This window comes from Phoca vitulina, unplaced genomic scaffold (assembly GCF_004348235.1).
Source record: "Phoca vitulina isolate PV1807 unplaced genomic scaffold, GSC_HSeal_1.0 scaffold3, whole genome shotgun sequence".
NCBI classification, from domain to species: Eukaryota; Metazoa; Chordata; class Mammalia; order Carnivora; family Phocidae; genus Phoca; species Phoca vitulina.
The window spans coordinates 93191829-93207447 of NW_022589706.1; the positions used below are offsets into that span (position 1 = coordinate 93191829).

General features: G+C 36.8%; 1 protein-coding gene across 1 annotated transcript in view; it reads left to right on the forward strand.

Moving 5' to 3' along the window:
• MYOZ2 (myozenin 2) overlaps nucleotides 1–5967 on the forward strand; it is a 39814-nt gene extending 33847 nt beyond the window's left edge. The window contains exon 6 of the mRNA XM_032401103.1: nucleotides 5264–5967. Coding sequence (XP_032256994.1) covers nucleotides 5264–5498 — 235 coding nt within the window. The 3' untranslated portion in view covers nucleotides 5499–5967. The remainder of the gene's footprint in view (nucleotides 1–5263) is intronic.
• The last annotated feature ends 9652 nt before the right edge of the window (nucleotides 5968–15619 follow it).

A 15619-nucleotide genomic window follows, 5' to 3' on the forward strand; every position in this document is an offset into this window, starting at 1 on the left:
GCTGAGCAGGGAGCCCGATGCGGGGCTCGATCAGGGCTTGATCAAGGCTCGATCAGGGCTCAGTCCCAGGACCCTGGGATCATGACCTGAGCTGAAGGCAGATGCTTAACAACTGAGCCACTCAGGCAGCCTTTCTGGAGGAACTCTTAACATGTGTAGTAGTTACGAGGTTGTTCACTTTATAATAAGCTATTGTCCATTTTTATCAGGTTTTCTGTACTTCTGTTGTATTTAATGATAAAAATGTTTTTAAAAATTAAATAAATAGATTTCATGGCAGATTAAACACAGCTGAAGAGAGGATTCATAAACTGATATGGAAAATGATCAAACTGTAGCAGAAAAAAGGATTCAAAATGCAGTAAAATGGCAAAAGATGCACCTGGGACAGTAATAAAAAATGCCAATATACATGTGTGATTAGAGTCTCATTAGGGAATAAGAGAGAAAATTAGCCAGAAGCAATATTTGAGGAGTTAACAGCTAAGAATTTCTCAAAACTGACAAAAGATATCAAGGTTCAGGTTTAAGAAGTCCTACACAGCCCAGGAAGGGTAATGTAAAGTAGACCATGCAAAGGCACATGACTGGAAATCTGCTGAAAACCAAAGACAATAAGAAAATCTTAAAACGGGGCATCTGGGTGGGTCAGTTGTTAAGCGACTGCCTTCGGCTCAGGTCATGATCCTGGAGTCCCTGGATCAAGTCCCGCATCGGGCTCCCTGCTCGGCGGGGAGTCTGCTTCTCCCTCTGACCCTCGCCCCTCTCATGTTCTCTCTCTCATTCTCTCTCTCTCAAATAAATAAATAAAATCTTAAAAAAAGAAAAAGAAAATCTTAAAACCAGGGGAAAAAAGGTAACTATCTTAAAAGGGTAAAAATAAGACAACCGGAATTTATAGAAGACAATGGAATAACACCTTTAAAAATGAAATAAATAACTGCCAGCCTTTAATTCTATATCCAGTGAAAATATTCTTTAAAGGTAAAAGTTAAAATGAAAACATACTTACACATTTTCAGACAAAGAAGTTGTTTTTTGACCCCTGCTAGACAATGAAACAATAATAAACAGAAAGAGAAGGAAAGGAAAAATAAAATTATCCTTATTCACAAATGGCAGGATTATGTCCACATGAAATTCAAAAGCAGCAGGTTAGTAATTAGAATTAGTAAATAAATTTAGTGCAATCACAGAGTACAAGGTCAACATAAATATTAATGACATTTTATTGTCTTGGACATCTTGGACATCCAAGATAAGTTTTACTTACGTACTGAATCAACTTTGAGTCATAAAGACTCTTCAATTCACTAAGTCAAACGACAAAATGTGGGACATTGAATCAGCTCTTTGCATCATGAATGGGGCAGCAACCTGGTTTGACATCCCTTAGACACAGCCCAGGTAGGCTGACATTCCTAAACACACTGCTCTACTTAGAAAGTGATCTTATAAGGCCCCATATTCCCCAAGAATTATCTCGTGGGGGTGTGGTATAGAGTAGTGACTAGAAAAACAGGCCTCCCATGAGTCAGGCTGACTGGGTTTAAATCCTGGTTCTTCTACAACTTAATAGCTGGGTGACTTTGGGCAAGTCATTCAACTTAGCTCTGTCCCTATTTCATCTATTAAATAGGGATATAAGGAGAACCAGTTTATAAGGTTGTGAGGATTTAATGAAAAAAATCATATAAAGCCTTTGTATACAAAGTATGATCCACAGACCAGTAGTACTGGCATTACCTGGGAACTGGTTAGAAATGTGGAATCTCAGGACACACACTAGACTGACTGAATTAGTGTTTGCTCTTTAACAAGACCCCCATGTGACTCCTCTACCAATAGTTTGAGAAGCATGTAAAAAAGGGGTCTGTTATATTAGTACCTAGTCAATAAACAATAGCTTTAATCATTACTATGCCTTCTGAAGTTTAATAATCATAAAGGACCTGAAATGAGAATCTAAGTTCTTCAATTTCTTTTCTAAACTGATCTCTTTTACCTCCAGAGTAATGGTTTTAGGCCCTGGATGTGAAAGTCTTTACTGATACGATTGCTAAGTACTACCTTGGACTGAGGTTACTGCACCAATCAGTGACTTGTTATTATCCATATCTTCCACAGCAATTTGGGGGAAATATCATCAGGTCAGTTATCCTGAAAACAGATGCAATAGAAAATAAAACATACTGCTCTTCAGAGAGGAGCAAATTAGAGGAAGACAAGAAGACTATGGGAAACAAGACAGAGATTCTATACCATGTGACACCATGTACCATCTGTTCAGCCATTGTTGAGATCTTCCATCTACTCTGTGGATGTTCCCTTCACTGAGGATTTTAGTGTCTGGCTCCCTGTCTTCCTCCCCAGGACGATTCCTGTCATACTTCTTGGTAGCTTCACTATCCACATATGATTTAATGAACTCATCACCCTTTCAAGTCTTTGACTGTCTCATTTTAAGGACTGCTTTCTCAATCCCACCTCAGCCACTCTTGGCTTTTTTTTTTTTCTTTTTTCTTTTTTTATTATGTTATGTTAGTCACCATACAGTACATCATTAGTTTTTGATGTAGTGTTCCATGATTCATTGTTTGCATATAACACCCAGTGCTCCATGCAATACATGCACTCTTGGCTTTTCTTAAAGTTTGTCATTACCAATACCTGTGTTGCCTTCAAAAATCTCAATTTCAAGCACCCCCCCATCACATTGTATCTTTACCTTTCAACTTTTATTCAATAATACTTCAGCTCCACATGTCAAAGCCATCCCATATTTCAGAGTCCATCAATCACTGTCTCCTTACTTAATCAGACTCCATGGTCTCTCACTATTGTCACACAAAAATTAAGATATTCATGAAAGATCACAGAGTGACTGAGCTACAAAGAAAATCAGATCTCTTCCTGGCTTTAAAATAATCTCCACTATATTGGACAGTCCCTATAGTCTTCCCAGTTCCATTGTCCAAATGTGTATGAGGATCTTCTAGGTACAATGCATTATACAAGTATATTGTGATGAGTTACAAAGATATGTCACAGAGAATTCCAGTCCTCTTGGAGTACAGTTGGGCAAAAAATAAATTAATTAATTAAAAATAAGGCAGATATATCAATGGATGTAATGGAAGATAGGAAATGGGATTACAGGGGAGGTAAAAATAGAGTCCATGGAAACTTAGATGAGAAAGATTTACTTCTGGCTGTGGGAGATTAGGGAAATCTTCAAGAAGAAAGCTACATATGTTACTTAAATAACATACTTAGAACTTAAATAACTTAAAGGTGATTTGGAAGTGCAAATTAGAACTTAAAGTTATAACGTAAAGGAGACTTAGAAATGTAGTAGTAAGTGTCAGAGTACTCCAACAGAGAAAAAAGAGTATGACTAAAGGTAGGAGAGCATAAAGGAGAAGAGTAAGCCGTGCATTCAATTTGGCTGGAATGAAGGAGGCATAAAAAAAGAACAGGGCAAACAAATGATTGACCTGTCTACTGGGATGTCAAAATTGTTTTCCACCCACACACCAAACCTGTTCCTCTCTGTCTTCCACCAGCCAGTTGCTAAAACTCTAAATGTACAACTAATCCTTGATTTCTATATTTCTTTGACAGTTTTTATCCATTTTACCAGAAAATCCTGTTGACTCTACTCCCAAAACCCATCCTGAAACCACCTACTTCTTTCCATCTTCATGGAAAACACCTGAAATCCAAGCCACCATCATTTCTCACTTGAATTGCCACAATATCTTCTCTCCTTCCACTCTTGTCCTCTTACAATCTATTCCCAGAGTAACAGCAGCCAGAGTAACCTTTCCAAAAATTTAATCAGATTACATTACTCCCCTGCTGAACATTTTACAGTGTTGCCCTTCACACTTAGAATGAAATTCATATTCCTTACTTGGACAAAGTCCCATACAATCCACCTCTCTGTCCTCTCTTCTATCAACCTTTACCTACATGTCTACCAACATAAGCCTTCTTTCTTTTCCTGAACACATCGACAATACCTCTGCCTTAGATTCTTTGCATCACCTACTCTCTGTGCCTGAAATGCTGATGTGTTTCAGCTGTACTGCCCATGGCTAACTTCTCACCATCAGATGATTGTTTAAATGTCACCTCTTCAGAGAAGTCTTCCCCAACTAGCTAGTCATTCATCTATGCCCTAGTGGATTATACTATTTTAATTTTCTGCATAGTTCTCATTACTATCAGATGTTTTGTCTATATGTTTATTTTTTTATTGTCTGTCTTCATTGGAGTATAAGAGCGTGGGGCGCCTGGGTGGCTCAGTTGGCTAGGCATCTGACTGTTGATTTCAGCTCACGTCATGATCTGAGGGTTGTGAGATCCAGCCCCACATCAGTGTAGAGTCTGCTTATTCTCTCCCTCTCCTTCTGCCCTTCCCCCCACCCCATGCATGCATGCTTTATCACTCTTAAAAAAAAAAAGAATATAAGAGCTCAAACTTTGACTGCACTGTTCCCTGTTCCATCCCTAACACTTAGAAATGTCTGGTGCTGAATGAATAAATAAATTAATGGCTAAATCAAAGAAAGCTGGAATGTTATGTGGGGACTTGAATGCCAAGATAAGAAGTTGGACTTTATTCAAAAGAAAAATAGAATTTTGAGGTCTTTGAAGTGGAGATAGAAAGATGCAAAAGACACACTTCTTGCCTTCAAAGACTTTATGATTCACAAATTATACCAAACCATATTACGAAAAAACAAACTCAGACCAAATCATATTATAAAAAAAAGCCAAGTGTCATATCATAAGCACCAAATGACTGACATAAAACAATGCATGCTATAGGAATTTGGCTAAACTACAGCACGCAAGCTGGGATAATTGAGAGGAAGTTGGAACTTAAAGGCCACAAGACATACACAGGTGGAAGGAAGGAAGGGAGGAAATATCTAAGCGGGGAAAACATGTTAGCAAAGACACAAAGGCAAGAAATGTTTTCAATGAGCTCAGGGTATAGAATAGATTAGTTTAGTCCCAAACTAAGAGTACATACAAAGGGACTTCATACCAATGAATTAACAAATATCTGTTTTATCATAAAAGCATGGTCCTTAAATAAAAATGCTTGCCTCAAAGATCAAAAACTGAAAATTGTACTAAGAATATAATATAACAACATGCCCATAGAATCACGAATTAAATTGTTTTCTATTTTCTGGCAAGTAAATTTGAAAATTAACTAACATATTCTTTTTCTTTTCACTTCCCACAGAGTTGCCACCCCATTTGGAGGTTTTGAAAAAGCATCAAAAATGGTTAAATTCAAGGTTCCAGATTTTGAGCTACTACTTCTAACAGATCCCAGGTTTATGGTTTTTGCCAATCCTCTTTCTGGCAGACGGTCCTTTAATAGGACTCCAAAGGGATGGATATCGGAGAATATTCCTATAGTGATAACAACTGAGCCTACAGAGGATACCACTGTCCCAGAAACAGAAGACCTATGAAAAGAAAGTTGTATTTGCCACAAAACCCTCTAAACATAAATGTTGCTGTTTTATTATTCTACTTACTGGCAAAGCCACTTACACTCTTCATTAGTAGCAATAATTTAATAGCAATTTAGCAATTTTCCTTTTATCACATTTAAATTCAATCTCAGATCAAACACTAATAAACAATTCGAAATCTTGTTTTAAAAACTTTCAACTCACTTGTCTTTATTCATAATTTTGTTTTCACCTGATCTAAACAATCCAGCCTTTTCGCTGAGAAAGTCCAGAAGAGTAACTGGCACCAAAAGCTTTTATCTTCTTTTCCTTTAATATGAGCTATTTTTGAATAAGTTTTTCAAGTGGAATCTAGAATTAAAATGCAGTGCAAGATATTTAGACTCATTTGGAGTTTTCTTTAAGGGATGAAAGCTATGGAAGCTGATATACAAACAAAATTGATGGAGAAAAGGGTTGGAAAGGGTTCCTTTCTGGTGACCGGGATAAAACAGCATGTCTGGATAAAGACTTTTCATTAGTCATTCTTAGAATCTAAACTGCTTGTATTTTTTGACCAGCTTTGAATCACTAGGTAACTATTCCAATGACATTCTCCAAAGTTCAGTTGGGTTACTATATTCATTTAGCATTAAGTCAAGCAGACAGAGGGACAATGACTCAACGAACATCATACTTGTCTTAATGGCCAGGGTGTACTTGGAATTCAAGCTCCATAAATCCCAAAGCTGTGTGTTGATTAGGTTTGACTTTATGTATGCATTTTAGAGGAGTAATAACAAATAAAATACATGCTTATATACATCTAAATCTAAATATATATACATGAGAGAGAGATGTATGATTTGAATTAGCAGCACTTTTTTTTTTTTTTTTTTTTTGCTGAAACTTTAAAGTCTACTTAGTCCATAAATACTTGGGAGTATATGTTATAAAATGCAAACAAAAACAAGAAATGAAAGAGTACAAAAGCATCTGAAAGCAACGTAGCACACATCAATCATGAGATATGTGAACATATTCATATACAAGGCTCAAACTAATATAAAGTTATAGATCTGTCTTAAAATATGGAGGGAGTAGATAGCATAGAGCTGGTAAGAAGTAAGTATCAATTTTTTCCATTTTAATTCAGTTGAGAGTTCTGTGATAGATGTTTATGCCAGAGAAGGAATGCCTCAGTCACAGAAAACTATGCACCAGACTAAGTTTAGGAAGGAGAATGGATCATAAAGAAAATGCCACATAACAACATTACATATTTACAAAAGAATCTGTGTATTCAGTGTTGGAATTGGTGGTTGTTCTAATCATCCTCTAGTCTTGTAAGCAGAGAAATTTTTTTAAAAACTGCTAATGAAAAAATGCAATCTCTAGAAAGCAGCAATATCAAAGTATTGTATTAATACATACTGAAATTATAGAGAATTTGTATAATTTAAAATATATCTTTAAGATAACTTAGTTTTATTTAAGTTTTGGTGTTTATCTGTTTTAAAATAATAACATTGGCATCTGTGATAAACTAGATATAAGGCTCCCATCATGCCATTTTTTGGTCCATTTTTAATGTTTTAAAAATAAAAATTAGTCATATTCTATTATGTATTATGAAGAAATCATTTAGTTTTTATTAGCAGTTTGAAATGAGTTATCATTTCTCATTAAATTGAAATTTTATTGCCTGATTTCAACCATCTCCAAGTAATTAAACTGTATGCTCAATGTCACCATTCTGTCAACCACCGAAAGGGGGCCCAGCGATTAAATATGCTAGCTAAAGAACAATACTCCCAGCTCTGCAACTCCCATAAAGGAGTATTTAAAAAGGGAAAATCTTAAGTTTTTTGTTTTTTTTTTTTAAGATTGGATAGAAAATGATGGAATAACTCTCTGTTCACTATTGTATTTCTTCCTTTCCTGGAAGTGTGTATTAATTTTAGCTCAGCTGTCTGACACCTTTAGAAATGCCAAAATGTCATACTCTGGTTGCTACACAATCGAGAATTTGAAAGGAATTTTGAATAGGTTTCCATTGCCCTGAAAAACAGCTAAATTTTTCCAAGTCTGAAGAAATATGAGAGTCTATTTAGAACAGCAGAAAATCTGTGATATCTTTTCCAGTCATATTTGTATACATGAAAAATGGAATAAAGGAGAAAGAAAATTAAAAGAAAAAGTAAAAGAATAAAAATAACTTTCATTGATGGACTATTAAATGCCAGGCACTGTACTCATGGTTTTATAAAGGCTTCTTAACATATATTTGTAATATTTTATTTGCATAATTATCCTGTGAGGAATGTATTAGAAATAATCTCAATATTATATAAGAAAATTGAGCCTTAGAGAACTAAGGTGATTTGCTTAATTCTAGGAGAACTTGGTAAGTCTGGCTCTAAAATATATGCTTGGCATTGTTTATCTTCTCTTTCAGAATAAAATTCAGCCTTAAGCTATTTTTTTACATTAGACAAAATAAGAATAAATCTCCATTATCTTAGTTTGAGGCAAATACAGCTATAAACTGGACAAATTCAGAGACCCCCTCCAAAGTCACTCAGGCACTCATGATCAGAGAAGCCTGCTCTATCAGGCTATATTGAATGTGAACTCAATAAAACAAGCAACATGCATGTTTAATTTTGAAATTTGAGAACCACAAAAGCGAACTCTGATTAAATTTGCTCATTTCTCCTCAGCATCGTGCATCTTCCTTTTCTTTCCCCTGCAGAGGCAAAGGAGGAAAGAAGAGGAAAGAAAGGAAAGGAGTGCATGACACTTAGGTACTGTAAGGTTGAAAGAAATCATCTAGTGTGATAATACACCAAAGCCATTCCTTTAAAGGAAAATATTTTCTACTTTACAAAACTAGACAGAACTCTCTCAATTTCCATTATACTGTTCAACAGACTTCCGGATCATGAAATTATATCTCCTATTTTATGTAAGCCAATTTCCTGATGATCAGCTGGCCAATTGTTCTCTAGATAATAACTAGAGCCACATTAATAACTAGAGCTATGGTTAAAAAGACCATTCTCGGTTTTTAACTCTACTCCCTTCAATCATTTCTCAAAGTTAGGATTTTCCATTTCTTAACTCACTATTCAAAGGCACTTGATAATTAAAAATAACTAATTACAGGTCATTACAGAATCAAGGCAAATATAAACAATAATTTTGAGTCTAAGTGACCATTTATTGAATCCATTTAAACTTTTACATTTTCTAAATAGATCCATTTATAAATGTTTTAGCAGCTTGGAAATGGAGGGAGCCAATTATTCTTGCAAAGGCTAATGTGGAGCAAAATGTCCAGTCGTGAGTATGAAAAGAACATCCTGAACTTTCCAACTCAGGGCACAGCTGTACCAGCAGACTTATTAATTCTGGAATTTCCTCACTCTGCTGCTTAGGCAAGATAAAACTTACATGACATCATTGCAGTTTCTCAGCCACAACTGCTTTTTATTAAGCTTAGGGAAGTATTGCTTTGAATGCTTCTTTTCTTATGAAAAATACTTTCGACCTCCACATGCTCTATTCTGTAGGAAGAAGAGTGGTTTGCTTTCTATGAAAGGTGGAAGAGTGACAGCTTCTGCTCAGAGAACAAGCAAGGGGAATCTACTGATCAAAGCACTTCACCAATGTATCAACAAGTCTTTGGAAAATTATAATACTTTAAAAAGTTCAACTTTCCAGAGCCAAGAAAAAAAATAAGTAAAATTGTGTAAAGATTTCCAGGGCTGAAGCTGGAGTGTTATCAGATAAAGAACAGGGTGTGTCTCTATTTGAATTCCTTAGATAGAAGGGCTGGATTTCAATCCAGGAATAGAAACTTTTTCTGCTTTCTCAATATAATGTGACATCAATAGGAATATTTGGTCCATATGGGCAGACGGGGGGAAAATGCTAATTTTAAGAGGTTATGGTTCAGTTCCAAAAAGAATGTGCTTATTTTTCTGTACTGTGTTATATTTTACTGTGTTATATTTTGAAACACATTTCAGTGACAGCTTAGGCACTATAGGGGATGGAGATGTTTCAGGAAACAGGACCGGAAAAAGTCAGAAGGAAAAAAGATAAATTCAGTGTCATACCCTATTTTAAAACTGCTGATTGAAGAACTAGTATAGAAGCTGCAGCACTAGCAAAATAAATATAAATGAAAGGGGCAAAAAAGGAATGCCAGAATGGAGCAGGCTGAAAGGAAGTACACGCTAGCCTGGGCAGGAATTAATTGTGTCATTTAGTGCTTTCTGCAGGTTTCTCCTCATACCTTTTGAAGTACTTCTAATTCTACATGTACACAACTGTCTGATGTGAATTGCCCCCCAAACAGATACTCTCAGTACATCTTCTGTATCATCACGTACTTACAGATGATAACATAAAAGCGGTCATTTTGAAGGTGCCAGCTGGGGGCTGATCTACCACAAATCAGCGATGTACTCTCAAGCAATTCACTTCACTCTGTAAATCCGTTTTCTCCAATTCTTTATGTGACTCAAGTGCTACCTCTGCCTGAGACCTTCCCTGACCATCCTTAATCCAAAGCATATATTTCTAACACCTTATTGTGCTTTTTTTTTAAGGATTTTATTTATTTATTTGAGAAAGAGAGAGCGTGCGCACAAGCGGGGGGTGAGGGGGAGAATCCCATGCAGATGAGGGGCTTGATCTTGCGACCCTGAGATCATGACCCGAGCCGAAATCAAGAGTCGGACACTTAACCGAATGAGCCACCCAGGTGTCCATTATTGTGCTTTTTTAAAATAGCACTTGTTACTCCCTAACATAATATGTTAGTCTGGGTCCTCTGAGAAGCAGATGTCAAGATGGGGTTAAATCTGAAAAAATTGTATTAGGAAAAATGCCCTCAAAGTGAAAAGGGGGAAGGAGTCCAGAGGGCTGGGAGAGCCAAGAGACTTCACGGAGTCTCTTGTTCCTGACTGTTCCGCACTGACTTGTTCCACACTAGCATGCAGTCGAGGGAAGATGCAGTGCAGCTGTTGGAGGATCCTTGAGCCAAAGTCACCTGCAGGAGAGGCCCTGTGTTTCCCTGAAGCGGTTCTGCCTTAGTGTCCCTGTCACAGTCAGTCATCGGCTGGGAACAGACTGGAAGGCAGCCTAGGCCCGAATGAAGTGATGGAGGTCACAGTGCACCAGAACTGGGGCCCTTGGTCAATAATGTTGTTGGACATCTGCAAGGAACATTCTTACGACCCACCAAAATAATATACGTATTTGTTCCTTCCATGTTCATCTCGCCCACCAGAATGAATGTTCTCTCAGGGCAGAAACTTTGCCTTTTTTATTAATTGCTCTATCCTCTGTGCCTGGTACATAGTAAAGAACAATAAAAATGTGTTAAATGAATAAATGTATCTGAATTATGGGGATAATATTAGTTGCTATTTTAAAAATAAATGCATTATAAAGTATACTACCCCACACATGGTAAGTCCCTCAATAAATGTTAGCTATTGTTATGAATATAATAAAAATATATCAACATCATACAGTAAGAAATCAAAGGCACTGAGAACTAAGCTAGATTAGAGGTTACATTGAAAATTCTTTGGGATAAATATACTTGGCTCTGATTTGGAATTACTATATGTTGGAGCAAGGAATTTATTAAATACAGACATAGAAACACTAAACTGACTACATTTTTTGGATAAGCATTAGCATTAGCTCCATTCTCCAGACTCAAAATTGCAGTTAAGATAGCCTTTTTAGGATCTTGATAGAATAGTCTTCCTTCCTGTGAGCTTTTCCATATTTTGTATGTCATTTAAGAATTTTTTTTTCTTAGTACTTGGACTCTATTTAATGTCACACCCGGAACAAGAGCCAGCTTGGGAACCCACAGTCAGGACAGAGTCACATGGCCCATGGCTCACCAGGACCCACATTCTCCCAGCCCAGCCTGTGCCGACATAAGCGAAGGAGCCTGCATAATGAAGGTGTGGGACTTAGAGGTTTTCACAGATCACTTGCAGCTTTTTATTTTTATTTTTTTTAAAGATCTTATTTATTTATTTGAGAGAGAGAGAGAGAGACAGAACATGAGATGGGGGAGGGTCAGAGGGAGAAACAGACTCCCCACTGAGCAGGGACCCGGAGGCAGGGCTCGATCCCAGGACCCCAGGATCATGACCTGAGCCAAAGGCAGACGCTTAACCAACTGAGCCACCCAGGTGCCCCCACTTACAGCTTTTTAGAGCCCTCATAAAATGAGCTCCCAAACCAGCCACTTTTCGTAGAAACTCAGACACCAGGTGGGTGGGTCAGGTGCGCTCTGGTCTTCTTTTGTTTCAATCTAAGTTTGTTCCAAATCCTCTCCAGGGCCATTCTCCCCATGAAGAAGGCGATGGCAAAATTAGGCCGTGCCAGTCTCTGTTATAAAACATGTGTTTCTGAAAATTTTTACTTAAAAATTCCTTGTAAAAGTCAGCCATTTCTTCCACATTCAATGTCGCTTTTTGACCTGATTCCGCTTCAGTTCCCAGGCCTTTAGCTTTTAGTCTTGAGTGAATAAATTCTTCTTTCTTATGAAAAGTCAAATTCTATTTTGCACAGAATTGTTGGTTACATCCTTCTGTATTTTGTCTTAACTCTCTTAGCTTTTGTTCCAATGGTGATTCAACTTTCAGGGATGTCAAAGTGAACAAATCAAAGGTTTGCATTTTTATCTGGGATTCCTATCCAATCATGGCAAGATGTTCTTGGCAGAATCTTGAGACCCTGCTGTGCACCATGCTTGTGCTTGGGGGTGGGGGGTAAGCTGATGGCTGGGACCAGTGAAGTTGTTAAAGAAAGGAGAGAGAAAAGTCCTCTTGGGGGCAGCAAGACTGCCATGTCCCAGGCAGCCTGTCACTTAAAGAGTTTTTAAAAATCAATATGGCGGATACTTTCCTTGATCAGTGTACCCTACCTCTTCAGAAAACACATCACACAATCAGAATGGAGTTCCTATGGAATTGATGGCTACATAACCCTTTTTTTTTTTTTCAACTAAAATGATTTTTCCTTTAAATTCCCGTTTGGAATGTTTCAAATCACAGAGCATGTTGCCCCTGGGGCGCCTGGCTGGTTCAGTCAGTGGAATCATTGACTCTTGATCTCGGGGTTGTGAGTTTGAGCCCCCACGGTGGTGTAGAGATTACTTAAATTAAAAAAATTTTAATTAAAAAAAAGCCATATTGCCCCTAGATTCTAATGTTTTGGCACAATTATCTCTACAGTATAGTGAATAAAAACAATCACTCCCATTCCCTTTCAGGGGTGGGCAAGGGGTAGAGAGGGTCCTACCTTGCTTAAAGAAAGTAGGCATCTGGAATTCATAACCAGGGGAAGGAGTTGATTCCTCTATGAGCTGATGCTAAAATAATGAAAAATTCACCTAAATGCAATCTACCTGAAATAACCTTTTCTTCTTTTCCACCTTACCTCGTAAAGGGAGGCAGGAATACTTTCCAATTACCACTCTCAAGCTTAATTTTAAAACTCACTTTCTAATATCCATTTTACCTTAATTCTACCTATGTGAAATATTGGGGCTAATGAAGATTCTACAACATAGCTGATTTGCCTTAGGTCCCAGGCCTCCTGCACAAGGCTCTGTTCTGGGCCATGCAACACTCCAGGCTCAGCACCTATTTTGGAACATAAAGTCAAATGTGAACATGGGCCACACTTATTTAAGAAAAATATTCTTTTCTTCTGATACATAGAGATGTGAACATAGTATATGATTACAGTTTTCTCACAAACTCATCAAAATAATAAAAACACATTAAACTTATCATAAACTTACCAAACTTTTTTAGGTATAGACTGAATGTATGTGTCTCTTCTAAAATTCATATGCTGATATCCTAACCCTCAATGTGATGGTATTAGCAGGTGGAGCCTCTGGGAGGTGATTTGACCATGACGGTGTAGCCCTCATGAATGGGATTGGTGCACTTATAAAAGAGACATCAAAGGGCTCCCTCACCTCTTCCCCCACATAAGTACACAGTGAGATAGCCATCTATGAATCAGGAAGTGGGCTCTCACTAGACACTGAATCTGCTGGCACCTTGATCTTGGGCTTCCCTGCTTCCAGAACTGTGAGAAGTAAATTTCTGTTGTTTATAAACTACCTAGTCCCATTATATTCTGTTATAGTAGTCCAAACAGACTAAGACACATAGCAACACAGAAAAATCATCATATTTTCAGATGCATATATGTATAAATATATCAGTTATGGTTAATGATCATACTTATCAAAATTATTAGACTATGCCATTTGTACAATTCCATACCCTGATGTTTACTTAAGTGTTCTCTTGTTAGCATAGCAAAGGACATTAATGTTTTAGATATAATAAGAATAAGCAAAGATAAGTTATTATTTTTCAAATGTCATCCACTAGAACTATGTTAATAGCGTGATAAAACACTCTCTTTGGTTTAAATGAACAACCATCAAAGAATCAAAGAACTTTATATACTATCTTGAAATTTTCTAGATCAATTCCCTCATTTGCAGAATGGAAACTTAGAGAAGTTAAGAAACTAGCCCACTCTCACACTGCACATCTAAAATTAGGGCACAAGAATTCTGCTTCTGATCTCACATTCCTTCCACTATCTTATTCTCTCTCTCCTATCTCAATTGAGAACATAGTCATCCACAAAGACATAAGCTGCACATCTTCTGGTGGCATACTGTAAATGATTTCATATTTATCTATAACTACATGGATATAGCCTTATATAATTTGTACATCTCGTTTATTAACCATAGAGGATTAAAACTGTGAATAAGGGTAATGTTAGCAAAATGTGGAGCCAAAGAGCAACGGCCTTTTTATAATGTTAGGAAGTTTTTAACGGGTGAAAAATTGTTAATGTGATAATATCAAACCAAAATGAATATTTTTTTCTAACCGGAGGGAGTAAATTTCCACACTATATTAAAAGGGGAACTGCTTCTTCTGTTAAAAACCTCTTGCTCACATCTTTCAAACTATAGTTTTGTTCTGTTAGGGGGTCTAGAAATCAATTTCATTGGTTATGATCAGAAGATTTTCAAATGAAATAGAAATGAATAAAATATCAGAGTGTATCACTCAGTCATAATATTGTTTTAAGAAACTATTGATTTTGTTTTATACATGTCCATGTGAACTGAACTGGATCATAGTGTAAAATATATACTGCTTTCTCTAGGTTACAGTCTACAGTGTTTGAAAGCTACTCTTCTACCTACTGCTAGCTGCTGTTTGAAATTGAAAGGTCAGCACAGTTTTTAGCAACTGAGATGGCTTTTCTTCATCACATTAAAACTATTATAACTAATTCCATAAGGAGAGTTATTCAGAATAAAAAGAATTTGAAACAGTAACAAGACAAAACTTGTAGAAAACAATTTAATCAAAAAACTTTGATTTTAAAATGTACAAAGTCTAGGGCACCTGGGTGGCTCAGTCTGTTGAGCGGTTGAGTGTCTGACTTCGGCTCAGGTCATGATTCTGGGGTCCTGGGACTGACCCCTGAGTCTGGCTCCCTGCTCAGCGGGGAGTCTGCTTCTCCCTCTCCCACTCCCCCTGCTCATGCTCTCTCTCTCAAATAAATAAATAAAATCTTTGAAAAAAAATAAAATGTACAAAGTCTTTAACATACGTTCCTGGGATATTATTTGCCAAGAGTTAGATTGTTTTCCCCCAGCACAATTTCAGTTTTACAGATAAGAGAATGAAAGACTCAAGAACACTAATAGTTGAGAATTAGAAATAAATTCAGTCTTTTTGAATTTCTGCTTTATATATACCTATAATTCTTTGAAGTATTTCTATCACTGAATATCTTTCAACAATTTTATTACTCTATTAAAAAGTATTGTATTTCCCTTTTCCCTTTTGACTGTGAAGTGAATTTCAATAAGGAAGTTCAACTTGAAAACACTGGTGCCCTGAATATTTTCGTCATCTTTACAAAGAAAAGTGCTCTCCAGGGCAACTTCCTTTGGGCTCAGTGCTTCAGCCAATACGCTATGAGCAAAAGATATGGTGTTATTCTACTATTGTATTTCTTAAAGAACTACTTTAAAAACA